This window comes from Coenobita brevimanus, chromosome 36 (assembly GCF_032717465.1).
Source record: "Coenobita brevimanus isolate Jiangsu-jjx chromosome 36, ASM3271746v2, whole genome shotgun sequence".
NCBI classification, from domain to species: domain Eukaryota; kingdom Metazoa; phylum Arthropoda; class Malacostraca; order Decapoda; family Coenobitidae; genus Coenobita; species Coenobita brevimanus.
The window spans coordinates 6145140-6160359 of NC_136989.1; the positions used below are offsets into that span (position 1 = coordinate 6145140).

At 42.3% G+C, this 15220-nt stretch overlaps 1 protein-coding gene and 1 long non-coding RNA gene across 6 annotated transcripts in view; one reads left to right on the top strand and one right to left on the bottom strand.

Moving 5' to 3' along the window:
* The first annotated feature begins 2745 nt into the window (after window positions 1-2745).
* Window positions 2746-4921, top strand: LOC145396333 (uncharacterized). Its single transcript, XR_013896764.1, has 2 exons — window positions 2746-2795; window positions 2978-4921. It is a non-coding gene; the product is annotated as an uncharacterized LOC145396333 (long non-coding RNA).
* Window positions 4922-13111: 8190 nt separating this feature from the next.
* The window catches only part of LOC145396295 (elongation factor 1-delta-like), an 11980-nt gene continuing 9871 nt past the window's right edge, over window positions 13112-15220 (bottom strand). For all 5 annotated transcript variants that reach the window (XM_080269697.1, XM_080269696.1, XM_080269698.1 and 2 more), the window contains 3 exons: window positions 14664-14856; window positions 13641-13756; window positions 13112-13181 (listed from right to left, as the gene is read on the bottom strand). In XM_080269697.1, coding sequence (XP_080125823.1) covers window positions 13143-13181; window positions 13641-13756; window positions 14664-14856 — 348 coding nt within the window. In that variant the 3' untranslated portion in view covers window positions 13112-13142. The remainder of the gene's footprint in view (window positions 13182-13640; window positions 13757-14663; window positions 14857-15220) is intronic.

The window sequence follows — 15220 nt, forward strand, 5'->3', positions numbered from 1 at the left end:
AGGCTAAGGAAGAAGCAGGCAGCACTACACCAAGTGGGTGGATGATCGTTGCCACCACCTACATGGGAATAATAGGGGAGCGTTCCGGTGTGACACGTACCCACCCTATCAAGTGAGGTGTGTTGAGGGTGGATGGGTTAGTTTCTAGGTGACATGGGCCTCTCTGGGGAAGCCCTGACACCTATGCCGAAGCCCTCGAAGTTGAACTCAGGCTCCAGGACCTCCATTTCCTCTCTGTCCACTTCTTCTCCTCCATCCACCCCTGCTGGCACGTCCAGGTCTTGCCGAATAGCAGCCACATTCTGTGTCTCCTGAAAATGTCGTGTGATCCGGGCTTGTCTCTGCTTCTGTATGTTTCTGCTGTAGACGGCCATCACTTGAGACCAGTTCAGTCAAGGTGGATAGGATGTTGGTGGCCTCAGACAGTCCTGGTGTGTGCATCAAAGGTGGCGTCCATGTCAGTTATGGTGGACAGGGTCTGGGACAATGCATGCTTATCTTACCCTCTGCAGTGTGCTCTGGCCTTTCCTTCTCCTCTTCACTGGACTTCATCTCTTCCTCGTGTTATGTCCACCACACCTGATTCTAGGTCTTGGTAGCCTCAGACAGTCCTGGTGAGTGCATCGAAGGTGGCATCCATGTCAATTATGGTGGACTGGATGTGTGACAGTTTCTGCGTGCTCATCTTACCCTCTGCAGTGTGCTCTGGCCTTTCATTCTCCTCTTCACTGGACTTCATTTCTTCCTCTGCTCTGTCCACCACACCTGAGTCTAGGCCGTGGTGCGTCAGTGTTGTCTTATAGTCGTTTTGTCCACCTCTGATGCATCCTGCCTGGTGTTTCCGATACCTTCCACAGCGGCCACCACAGTGTTGCCTTCCCTCTGCCTCTCACCCTCCACAGGCAGGTGAGGGGAACGTTTCTGCCACCCGTGTCCTGTGGTGGCTGCGGTAACTTCATCGCGAAATGCAGGGAAATCAGCGCAGTGTGAGACAACTTGGAAACGTTTTTCTTGCGCGAAAAACGAGGCGTCGAAGTTAAATGCGTCCAAATACGAGGAGTTACCGTATATCCCTGATTTCTGAAGTACGGAGGAAAGAGAGCAACGTATTTCACAGATTTCCGATGTTTCTCACAATTCTTCAGAGAGAGAGAGAGAGAGAGCAACAGATTTCACTATGAGAGAGAGAGAGAGAGAGAGCAACAGATTTCACTATGAGAGAGAGAGAGAGAGAGCAACAGATTTCACTATGAGAGAGAGAGAGAGAGAGCAACAGATTTCACCCTATGTGGATGTCTTTCAAAATTCTTCAGCCTAGATGGGTGAAGTACGGAGGAGAGAGAGAGGGGGATTTCACTGTATTCCTGTGTTTTTCAGAGTTCTTCAGCCTCCCCAATGGATCGAATATTATTATCCGAAGTTCGCGAAGTGCGGATGGGACGGCAATGGATTCTGTTTTAATGATGGTTAACTTTGAAAGCACAAATGTATATGGAGTAGGGAGAGAGAGGGAGAGAGAGAATGTAATGCTTGGAGGAAAGGAGGAAGAGAGAGAGAGAAGAGAGAGATTTATTGCTTGGAGGAAAGGAGAGATGGAGCAAGAGAGGAAAAAAAAGAGAGAGAGAGAGAGAGAAAAGAGAGATTTATTACTTGGAGGAAAGGAGAGATGGAGAGAGAGAGAAAAAAAGAGATAGAGAGAGAGAAAAGAGATTTATTACTTGGAGGAAAGGAGAGATGGAGAGAAAGAAAAAAAAAGAGAGAGAGAGAGAAAAGAAAGATTTATCACTTGGAGGAAAGGAGAGATGGAGAGAGAGAAAAAAAAAAAGAGAGAGAGAGAGAGAAAAGAGAGATTTATTAGTTGGAGGAAAGGAGAGATGGAGAGAGAGAAAAAAAAAGAGAGAGAGAGAAAAGAAAGATTTATCACTTGGAGGAAAGGAGAGAGAGAGAGAGATGGAGAGATAGAGAGAGAGAAAAGAAAGATTTACTGCTTGGAGGAAAGGAGAGATGGAGAGAGAGAAAGAGAGGTATTATGTCTGTATTTTCTTTGTAAATAAATATAATGGAATTTTAATTTTGAAAACAGGATGGCTTTTGTATATATATCTTCTTTGGCTGGAGTTTTCAGTTAAGGAAGCTCTCTAACACCTTTTCCATAGTGATTTATTTTGTGGTGATATTAGAAGGATTTATGCAACACAGAAGAGGACAGTAAGGTGTAATAAGCAAAATAAATCACTTAGGGAAAGGTGTCGGGGAGCTTTAGTGATTTTGGAAGGATTTATATAACAGAGGAAGACAGTAAGGTGTAATAAGCAAAATAAATCACTTAGGGAAAGGTGTTGGGGAGCTTTAGTGATTTTGGAGGGATTTATAGAACAGAGGAAGACAGTAAGGTGTAATATACAAAATAAATCACTTAGAAAAAGGTGTTAGGGAGCTTTGGTGATATTGGAAGGATCTATGTAACACAGAAGAGGACAGTAAGGTGTAATAAACAAAATAAATCACTTAGAAAAAAGGTGTTAGGGAGCTTTGGTGATATTGGAAGGATTTATATAACACAGAAGAGGACAATAAGGTGTAATAAACAAAATAAATCACTTAGAAAAAGGTGTTAGGGAGCTTTGGTGATATTGGAAAAATTTATATAGCAGAGAAGAGGACAGTAAGTTATAGTAAACAAAATAAATCACTTAGGAGAAGGTATTAGGGAGCATTGGCAATACTGGATGGATTTATAGAATGCAGAGGAGAACAGTAAGATTTAATAAACAAAATAAATCACTTAAGAAAAGGTGTTAGGGAGCTCAGGTGATATTGGAAGGATTCTTATAGCACAAGAGGACAGTAAGGTGTAATAAACAAAATAAATCACTCAGAAAAAGGTGTTAGGGAGCTTTGGTGATATTGGAAGGATTTATATAATGTAGAGGAGGACAATAAGGTGTAATAACCAAAATAAATCACTTAAGAAAAGGTGTTAGGAAGCTCTGGTGATATTGGAAGGATTTATATAATGTAGAGGAGGACAATAAGGTGTAATAACCAAAATAAATCACTTAAGAAAAGGTGTTAGGGAGCTTCTTTAACCAAATTAGAATGCCCTTGTCATTTGCTAATACATTGTTCAGTGTTGAGCCATGACATTTATATATAAGTGTGAAGAACGATGAAAAACGCTGAGTATTTCGGCACAAGTGAAGAACGATATGAAGGACGGTGAAGAACGCAGATTATATATATGTAGAAAGTGAAAGACGCAAGAGATATATATGTAAGGGACAGAGAAATGAAAATCCTTACTCATATCAGTGTAAGAATATATGAAGGACGGTGAAGTACGCAGATTATACATATGTAGGAAGTGAAAGACTGAATATCATTAATTATACCAGTGTGAGAAACGAAAGACAAGTTATATATCTATGTGAGAAATGAAAGACGGTGAAGTACGCAATTTAAATCAGCGTATGAAGTGAAAGACGGTGATAATCGTAAATCATATCAGGGTAAGAAAGTGAAGTGCGATAATTATTTGTGAAAGACGGTGAAATGCGCCAATTATTGTGATGTCAGGATGGTGAATTACGCCTGTTGTTTACATGCTCTTAACATCATTTCTCATGTGGTTTGTTCTTTTCAGCAGATGTATGTTATTCATTTTTTGTTTGTGTATTTCATGTAAGATATTTATTGTATTTCATTAAGCGGGTTTGGAGGCTCTTAACGCCATTTCTCTTGTGGTTCGTTCTCTCTCTCTCTCTTTTGCAGATTTTTTTTTTTTTTAATTGTAAGTGGCCTTGGAGACCCTTAACATCTTTTCACTAGTGGTTCGTTCTTTTCTGCAGATGTACGTTTTTTGTTTTTGTATTTTGTGTGTTTAATGGTGGGTTTGGAGGTTGTTAATGCCTTTTCTTTAGTGGTTTATTCTGTATTTGGAGTGAGAGACTAGCAAGGAGAGTGTATGTGAGTGAGGTGGAGTGGGGGAGGCGGAGGCCGAGGATGAGATGGAGGGATGGGGTGGAGAGGTATATGAGAGAGGGGGGTGTGAGCTGGGAGCAGGGCAGTGAAATGGTGTTGGACAGGGTGACATGGAGGCGATTTGTTTGTGGCCACCCCAAACGGGATTAAGGTGTCTGGCAATAGATAGATAGATAGACAAGGTGTAATATAGAGAATAATTCAGAAAGAGATAGGCTTTAAGTATGCTTCCTGTATCGGGTAAGGAGTCTCCCTAACACCTCTTCCTTAGTGATTTATTTCCAAATTAATATCCCCAGGTTTGCATCTTATGTCTTTTCAACATCAACATAGATTGCACGAATAGAACACAAGAATATGATAACATAGCAGAATCAGGAATAAATCACTTAGGAACAGGTGTTAGGGAGCTTCCTGTCTGTACTAGAGTGCCACTAACACACAAGAATATGGTAAATTAGCAGAATCAGAAATAAATCACTAAGGAATAGGTGTTAGGGAGCTTCCTGAGTGTACAAGAATGCTACTTACACACAAGAATATAGTAACAGAGCAGAATCAGGAATAAATCACTAAGGAACAGGTGTTAGGGAGCTTCATAACTGTACTAGAATACCACCTTATGCCCTTGATGTCTTAGTTAGGCTGGCAACCTGGGATGAATCAATAAAGTACAGGAATTAAGAACAGTCCAAAGCCACATACAATTAATTTCCCTCAACTGATTTGTGGAGGATGATAATGAGAATAAATCACTTATGAACAGGCATTAAGGGCCTCCAAAGCCACATTACGATGAATTCCCCGCTTATCCGATTTGTGGCGATCAATAATAATAATAATGATAATAATAATAATAATAATAATAATGATGATAATTTATAAGATTGTTTTGTTTCCATAAGGTCTGTTCAGATAGGAATGAATTAAAACATAAGCTAATCAGTTGGTATTATTAGCCTTTGAATCTCCTTGGTTACTAGTCCCTTAGCTCTCTCTCTCTCTCTGTCTCTCTCGAAAATTTGAATACTGGGTTATGGATGTGAACTTGGATGATCCCTTATTATGAAGTAGGAATGAGTCTCCTTGGTTACTAGATGAGTGTTAGTAGTAGAAGTAGTAGTAGTAGTAGTTGTGGTAGTATAATAGTAGTAGTAGTAGTAGTATGTAGTGGTAGTCGTTGTTGTCTTAGGTTTATATATGTGAACCCAGTGGACTGCAGGCTGGCTATCCCTTTCCTGCAGCCCACCATCCTCCTCGGGGGGAATAGGGAGGGATCTGAAGGACGTTTATTAACCTTAACATCTCCATCGTCCCTTCAAAACAGTGCCACCCCATGAAGGCTACCACTCCATTCCCCTGCCCAGATTTTAGAGCATATAGAGGTCTACGGCTCATTTTACGCCTCGGAGATCATATATATGGATAAATCTGCCTATTATTTATGTCTGTATGGCAGTAAATTGGGTTTTGAGATAGAGATTCGAAGCCTAGAAGCATATTTTGAGTGTTATTTGGAAGTGTCGCGCATTTCCCGCCGAGAAAAATTATAGACGAATGAATCTCCTTCACCGTACGTGGTTGTAAACAAAAGAGCATCGGTAGTATAGTACTCAATACCTTTATTTCTTCCTTCAATATTAGAATCGAGTCGTATGGTTTTAGGATTTTAAATATGAAGTCAAGCATCTATACTTTTTATGAGGCGGCACGTTCAAGTCTCGTCGGTGGAGTGCAGTGAATATTTCTCCAATAAATCCGCAATTATACACGAATTTTAAAGACATGAGCGGTTTAAACGACTCTCTATGTGTTCATATACATTTAAAGAAGCTGTTTTGATTTCGAAAAGACTTGGCAATGAACTATTTCGCTGTAAAAAAGACTAAATATTGGAGCAACGTCGTATAGACCATCACGCACCATCTTCCCGACTCTAAATTGACTTTGATGATACGAAAAGTCTTTTATGGCGAGAGGGAGTGCATCCATCGTGTCTTTAAATCAGCGGCATCCATTTATCGCCCTAATTATTAAAGGTGAGAATTTAATATACAGTTTTTTGCTATGGGAACTGAATTTTGGATTTCGTTATAGCTAATCACAATTTATGGTGTTAAAAAACTACTACTACTACTACTATTACTGCTACTACTACTACCACTACTATTATCACCATAGCTCTATTACCACTACTTTTATTACCCTACTATCACTACTATTACTATTATTCCCCTACCACTATTACTACTACTACTATTACCCTACTATCACTACTATTACAAGTACTATTCATACCTTACAACTCCGCTGCGGGTGACACAGAGTACAGGGCAAAGGATTCACCTCACGTCACAGTCCCTTGAACACTGGCTTCTTCCGGAATGGCCTACAATATTTACACAGCGAGTTACCTAGGCCTAGTGACGTCACGCTATTTAAACAACCACGACAAACTGCCCAATTTGAGGTCTACCGCTCGTTAACGGGTCAGCTGAAGGTTTGGTCAATCTGTCTATCTATTGCCATAATCCCATAAGGGGTGGCCATTTGTCTATCTATCTATCTATTGCCAGACGCCATAATCCCATAAGGGGTGGCCATTTGTCTATCTATCTATCTATTGCCAGACGCCATAATCCGGTAAGGGGTGGCCATTTGACTCTGGGTTATTTGTTTTACGGGGAGGGGCACTAACCCTCCACCAACCCACTTGTTGACACGTAGGCAGCACGTATGGTTTGGTTATATGGTTACCACCCAGCGTTGTAAATGGTTTGTTTTACGGGGAGGGGCACTAACCCTCCACCAACCCACTTGTTGACACGTAGGCAGCACGTATGGTTTGGTTATATGGTTACCACCCAGCGTTGTAAATGGTTTGTTTTACGGGGAGGGGCACTAACCCTCCACCAACCCACTTGTTGACACGTAGGCAGCACGTATGGTTTGGTTATATGGTTACCACCCAGCGTTGTAAATGGTTTGTTTTACGGGGAGGGGCACTAACCCTCCACCAACCCACTTGTTGACACGTAGGCAGCACGTATGGTTTGGTTATATGGTTACCACCCAGCGTTGTAAATGGTTTCCTGGCTTACAGGAAACCATTTGGCTTGTCACTCAATGTAAAGCCACCTGTAAAGGAAAGAAAAGCAATAAGAAGTGACAGGAAAGATGGGAGAAATAGGAAGAGAGGAGGACAGGCACAGAAAAAGAATGATAAAGGCTAAGGAAGAAGTAGGCAGCACTACATCAAGTGAGTGGATGATGGTGAGAAGTAGGAAGAAAGGAGGACAGGCACAGAAAAAGAATGATAAAGACTAAGGAAGAAGTAGGCAGCACTACATCAAGTGAGTGGATGATGGAAATAGGAAGAGAGGAGGACAGGCACAGAAAAAGAATGATAAAGGCTAAGGAAGAAGTAGGCAGCACTACATCAAGTGAGTGGATGATGGTGAGAAATAGGAAGAGAGGACGACAGGCACAGAAAAAGAATGATAAAGGCTAAGGAAGAAGTAGGCAGCACTACATCAAGTGAGTGGATGATGGAAATAGGAAGAGAGGAGGACAGGCACAGAAAAAGAATGATAAAGGCTAAGGAAGAAGTAGGCAGCACTACATCAAGTGAGTGGATGATGGAAATAGGAAGAGAGGAGGACAGGCACAGAAAAAGAATGATAAAGGCTAAGGAAGAAGTAGGCAGCACTACATCAAGTGAGTGGATGATGGAAATAGGAAGAGAGGAGGACAGGCACAGAAAAAGAATGATAAAGGCTAAGGAAGAAGTAGGCAGCACTACATCAAGTGAGTGGATGATGGTCGCCACCACCTACTACTACTACTAATGCTAATACAAATAGGCCTACTACTTCACAAGTTATAGTAGTAGTAGTAGTAGTAGCAGCACTGGTTTACAAGTATTTTACCGTATGTGTAACTATGTGTGTATATCTATCTATCTATGTGTATATATATTTATCTATCTATGAATGTATTTATGTATGTATAATGTACCTACATATATCGATCTATCAGTGTGTACATTATCTATCTATGTGTATATATATTTATGTACGTATATATGTATGTATAATATATCGATCTATTAGTGTCTATCTATCTATCTATCTATCTATCTGGGAGTGTGTTAGTAATTCGTATCATTTTTAACACTACTGCATCATAAATCAGGGTAAGATTGTGTGTGTGTGTGTGTGTGTGTGTGTGTGTGTGTGTGTGTGTGTGTGTGTGTGTGTGTGCATTGTCCGGGTGGGTGGTTGTGTAATTCACCGGGTCGGTCAGGATCACTTGATGGTCGTGATGGTCAGCTTTTACCCTCCCGGAGGGGAGCTGAGAGCTCATATAGTCCGATCTAAGGGCAAGGCTGTGACCTTCACACACGCACACACCCGTCCCCTTGCTCAAGGGGGACAGTAACCACCCACTTCGTCAGTGAAACTTTTCGCAACCTGAGCGAGGCGCGAACTCCCGTCCACCAGTTGGCAAGCAGGAACGTTACCACTGCACCAGCGAGCGGTGTATAGCTATATAGGTGTGTATGTATGCATGTGTGTGTAGGTGTGTAACCTGTGTGTGTGTGTAGATATGTGTGTATGTGTGCTTGTGTGTGTGTGGGTGGGTGTAGGTGTGTGTATGTATATGTGTGTGTGTGTGTGTGTGTGTGTGTGTGTGTGTGTGTGTGTGTTCAAAGTTCATCTACTGGCAAAAATTCCATTCCTATTTGAAGACATCTTTGACTTAAAATAAATCACTTAGGAAAAGGTGTTAAGGGAGAGGTATATGTGGGCAAGGAACTATAGTATTTTCACTTTGGCTCTCCATCCTGCTCGATCTCTGGCAGCCTCCCTATTCAGTGCCTTATCCCTGAGGTCACACTCTATGACCTCATCCCAGGTCTTTTTTGGTCTGCCTCTCACAACCCCACCCTCGACGTTCACACCTCTCACCCTCCACACCCAGTTGTCATCCTCCATGCTGCTTGATCTCTGGCAGCCTCCCTATTCAGTCATTTACACCTCTCACCCTCCACACCCAGTTGTCATCCTCCATGCTGCTTGATCTCTGGCAGCCTCCCTATTCAGTCATTCACACCTCTCACCCTCCACACCCAGTTGTCATCCTCCATGCTGCTTGATCTCTGGCAGCCTCCATATTCAGTCATTCACACCTCTCACCCTCCACACCCAGTTGTCATCCTCCATGCTGCTTGATCTCTGGCAGCCTCCCTATTCAGTCATCTACACCTCTCACCCTCCACACCCAGTTGTCATCCTTCATCCTTTATCTGATACACCAAAAACATTCACCACGTTCTGTAGCTTCACATAAACGTACCCAATAGAGTCAATCCGGACTCTGACACGTTAAAAAGGGGTGCCAAATCCCTGATCATGCACTTCTCCTCACAACATTCATCCAGTCAGCTCGATCTCTTGTCAGTTCCCTAGCCTCACCGACTTCCAAACCTCTCTTCCTCACACACTCATCCACCACATACCTCCACCTTCTCCTTGGCCTACCTCGCCTCCTCCCTCCTTTAAATTCGCTCAGATATATCTTTTTCACCACTCTATTGTTATCCATTCTCTCCACATGACCATACCATCTCAGTACACTCTCTTCGATTCTGGTGTCCACCGACTTCCTCACTCCACATCTTTCATGAATCACATTATTTCGTATCCTATCCACCCTCTGTACTCCACATACATTCCTCATATATCCTATCCACCCTCTGTACTCCACATACATTCCTCATATATCCTATCCACCCTCTGTACTCCACATACATTCCTCATATATCCTATCCACCCTCTGTACTCCACATACATTCCTCATATATCCTATCCACCCTCTGTACTCCACATACATTCCTCATATATCCTATCCACCCTCTGTACTCCACATACATTCCTCATATATCCTATCCACCCTCTGTACTCCACATACATTCCTCAGCAGTCCCATCTCCACTGCTCTCACTCTTGACTTTTCATTTTCATGCCACACCATAGTCTCACATCCATATGTTAAAGTTGGCACTAACACTCCATCATGTAAGCCTCGTGCAGCTGCAACACTCAAGCCTCTGTTTCTTATCAAGGCCTTCATTGCACCAACTACTTTCCTTCCTTGTGTCACTCTGCTTTCCACTTCTTTTGCACATTTTCCTCTCTTTTCTATCACTGTACCCAGGTATTTGAACTCTCTCACCAATTCCAGTCTCTCTCCATTCACTGTAACATCACACTGGGAGTCACCTTCTCTCTCAGTAACCATCACTTTACTCTTTTCTACATTTACTCTCAAGGCACGACGCTCACAGACATCAGCAAAACTCTGCACTAGCCTACCAAGTTCTTGTCCGGTACTTGCAAGCAGTACTGCATCATCAGCATACAACAAATTTGAGATATTCCATCCATCACCATTCATTACCAACGCCATCCCTCTCTCCATTACTCATGTTTTTACTTCTCTCATCACCCCATCCATATATATATATTGAACAACCATGGGGACATCACACAACCTTGTTGCACGCCCACACCGATCGTGAACCATTCACTTAGATGCCCATTAACCCTTACACATGCTTCACTACCATCATAAAAACTCTTGACGGCACCCAGCAGCTTACCATCTACACCATACATGCCCATTAACCCTTACACATGCTTCACTACCATCATAAAAACTCTTGACGGCACCTAGCAGCTTACCATCTACACCATACATGCCCATTAACCCTTACACATGCTTCACTACCATCATAAAAACTCTTGACGGCACCTAGCAGCTTACCATCTACACCGTACATGCGCAAAACTTTCCACAATCCTTCTATGTCCACTTTGTCGTATGCTTTTTCCAGATCCATGAATGCCATAAACACCTTATGGTCCTTCTCACAAGCCTTCTCTGCTATCTGTCTCACTGCAAATACTTGATCCACACATCCTCTGCCACTCCTAAAGCCACCCTGTTCATCACTCACTAGGACTTCTGATATCTCTCTTACTTTCTCTATAATAATTCTTCCATATACCTTCCCTACCACACTCAATAAACTTATGCCACGATAATTCTTGCACACACTTAGCTCACCTTTATTTTTGTACAGGGGTACAATCACAGCCTTTTTCCACTCTGCAGGCACAGTTTCACTCATCCATGCCTTCTTAAATATCTCCAACAAGCACTTCATTCCACTCTCTCCACTACATTTAAGCATCTCTGCATACACCTCATCAACCCCAGCTGCTTTCCCATTGTTCAGCCACTTCACAGCACTCTTCACCTGTGCGAGTGTCACGTCTCCTGGCACTGCATTCCTTCTCTGCACACCCCCAAAACCAATCATGTTTACAGCCGCTCTGCTCTCTCTATTCCTGTGCGAGTGTCACGTCTCCTGGCACTGCATTCCTTCTCTGCACACCCCCAAAACCAATCATGTTTACAGCCGCTCTGCTCTCTCTATTCCTGTGCGAGTGTCACGTCTCCTGGCACTGCATTCCTTCTCTGCACACCCCCAAAACCAATCATGTTTACAGCCGCTCTGCTCTCTCTATTCCTGTGCGAGTGTCATGTCTCCTGGCACTGCATTCCTTCTCTGCACACCCCCAAAACCAATCATGTTTACAGCCGCTCTGCTCTCTCTATTCCCATTCATCGGGCTCTCAAAATATTCTTTCCATCTGGTCCTTACTTCATCCTATGGGTTAATAATCTACCACCTGCATCCTTCACACCATCACATTTCTTTCCACTGTCACTTCTACATTTCCAGACCTCTTTCCAGAATCTATCTATCTATAGCTCGATGCCCTAATCCCGCAAAGGGTGGCCGCAGACAAAACACCTCCAAGTCGCTCTGTCACCCACCATTTGACTACCCTCCCCCCAACTCACCCCCCCCCCTCCCTCATATACCTCTCAACTCCATCCCTCCACCTCATCCTCCGTCTACCCCTCCCTCCACCTCACCTACATACACCCTCTTAGTCAGTCTTTCATTCTCCATTCCCTCGTATACCTCCATCCCTCCACCTCATCCTCGGTCTACCCCTCCCTCTCCCTCCCTCCACCTCACCTACATACACCCTCTTAGTCAGTCGTTCATTCTCCATTCCCTCATATACCTCTCACCTCCATCCCTCCACCTCATCCTCGGTCTACCCCTCCCTCTCCCTCCCTCCACCTCACCTACATACACCCTCTTAGTCAGTCTTTCATTCTCCATTCCCTCATATACCTCTCAACTCCATCCCTCCACCTCATCCTCAGTCTACCCCTCCCTCCACCTCACCTACATACACCCTCTTAGTCAGTCGTTCATTCTCCATTCCCTCATATACCTCTCAACTCCATCCCTCCACCTCATCCTCAGTCTACCCCTCCCTCCACCTCACCTACATACACCCTCTTAGTCAGTCGTTCATTCTCCATTCTCTCCACATGTCCAAACCACCTCAGTGTATTTCTCCTAATCTTCTCAACCACATCCACATCCACACCACAGCGTTCCTTCACTTCTTCATTCGTCAACCTATTGTCAGAGTAGTTCGCAATCATTGTTCTTTCCAGGTCATCATTTACCTCCTCTTTTACCTCTCTCCCTCAGAATCAGGAATAAATCAATTAGGAACAGGTGTTAAGTATTCGTGAAATGAAACCCTTCACTACCCTCTCTCCCTCAGAATCAAGAATAAATCAATTAGGAACAGGTGTTAAGTATTAGTGAAATGAAACCCTTCACTACCCTCTCTCCCTCAGAATCAGGAATAAATCAATTAGGAACAGGTGTTAAGTATTAGTGAAATGAAACCCTTCACTACCCTCTCTCCCTCAGAATCAGGAATAAATCAATTAGGAACAGGTGTTAAGTATTAGTAAAATGAAACCCTTCACTAGTCTCCCTCTCTCTCTCTCAGAATAAGGAATAAATCAATTAGAAAAAGGTGTTAGGTATTTAAAAGTGAAACAAGACCCTTCACTATTCGTTCATCAGCATGGGACCTCCTCTCTCTCTTTCTCTCTCTCAGGATCAGGAATAAATCAATTAGGAACAGGTGTTAGGTATTTAAACGTGCAATAAAACTCTCCAATACCCTTCATTCTTTATTCATTAGACAGACTTAGATTTTATTGAAAGCTGCGATGTCTACACTCTGCACCTGGAATAATAATAATAATAATAATAATAATAAGTAATAATAATAATAGTAATAATAATAAAAATAAATCACCAAAGCAAAGGTGTTAAGGACTTTTGAACTGATTTAAATGTACAGTTATGGATTTGAATATTTGAAATTTCCTTAAGTTTGAATTTATCTGTTAGTTCATTTACCATCATCATTATCCTCCTCCTCCTCTTCCTCCTCCTCCTCTTCCTCCTCCTCCTCCTCTTCTTCCTCCTCCTCCTCTTCTCTCTCTCTCTCTCCCTCTATCTATCTATCTACTATCTATCCCCAATACTTACATAATCCTCAATCTCTTGGATCCTCTCAGTTAGATCATCAACGGACTCTCTCTCCCTCCCTCTCTCTCAAACCTTCCTCCTCACTCTATCTATCTATCTGTATCTATCCTCCCTCCCTCTATCTATCTATCTATCTATCTCCAATACTTACATAGTCCTCAATTTCCTGGATCCTCTCAGCTAGGTCATCAATGGAGACTTTCTCGTCTTCCACGGTGCACAGAATTGAGAGCTTCTTAATTCCAAAGGCAAGAGGCACCAGTTTGGCTGAAATAATAATAATAATAATAATAATAATAATAATAGTGATAATAATAGTAATAATAATAATCATCATCATCATCATCTATCATCTAATCCTGTGCTGCCCCAAGAGAAGCTAGGAGAATAATAATAATAACAGTAATAATAATAATAGTAATAGTAATAATGATAATAATTATAATGATAATAATAATAATAATAATAATAATAATAATAATAATAATTGTAATGATAATAATAATAATAATAATAATAACGATAATAATAATAATTAGTAATAATAATAATAATAATAATAATAATAATAATAGTAATAATAATAATAATAGTAATAATAATAATAACAGTAATAATAATAATAATAATAATAATAATAATAATAGTAATAATAGTAATAATAATAATAATAATAACAGTAATAATAATAATAATAACAGTAATAATAGTAATAATAATAATAATAATAGCAGTAGTAATTAGTTTTCATATCTATCACTCTATCTACCTCTAGCCAAACACCATATACCGTTCCTTCAAATTCTATCTATCCATGAATTATCTATCTCTGTTTCTATCTATTGGTCTATCTATCCTCGTACCTGCACCCCACACCACCCCATCCACCTCAATCCTCCACACTTCCTCTTCCATCAACTCCACATCCATTCCAGCCTCTCGTTCCTTCTATACCTGTCTATCTATCCATCTATCTATCTATCCTGTCCATCCATCTACCTGTCTATCTATCGCTCTATCTATCCTCGTACCAGCACCCCACACCAACCCATCCACCTCAATCCTCCACACTTCCTCTTCCATCAACTCCACATCCATTCCAGCCTCTCGTTCCCTCTATACCTGTCCATCCATCCATCTACCTGTCTATCTTTCGCTCTATCTATCCTCGTACCTGCACCCCACACCAACCCATCCATCGCAATCTTCCTCACTTCCACCTCCATCTCCGCCATGTCTGTCTCGTCGTCCCACGGCTTGCAGTCGAGGAGGACGGAACTCTTTGCTATCGGGCCGGGCTTCTTGGCCTTCTTCTCAGCGTATGCTTTCAAACGCTCCTCTCTCACTCTGGCCGCTTGCTCGTCTTCCTGTAAACACAACAACGATATATAGAGGCCGAGGATGAGGTGGAGAGTGAGAGACTAACAAGGAGAGTGTGAGTGAGGGGGAGAGGGAGGCCGAGGATGAGATGGAGGGGTGTATGAGAGAGGGGGGTGTGAGCTGGGGGGATGGAGAGTGAGAGACTGATGAGGAGAGTGTATGTGAGTGAGGTGGAGGGGGGAGAGGGAGGGGGAGGCCAAGGATGAGATGGAGGGATGGAGTGGAGAGTGAGAGACTGACAAGGAGAGTGTATGTGAGTGAGGTGGAGGGGGGAGAGGGAGGGGGGAGAGGGAGGAGGAGGCCAAGTATGAGATGGAGGGATGGAGTGGACAGGATACATAAAATAATAAT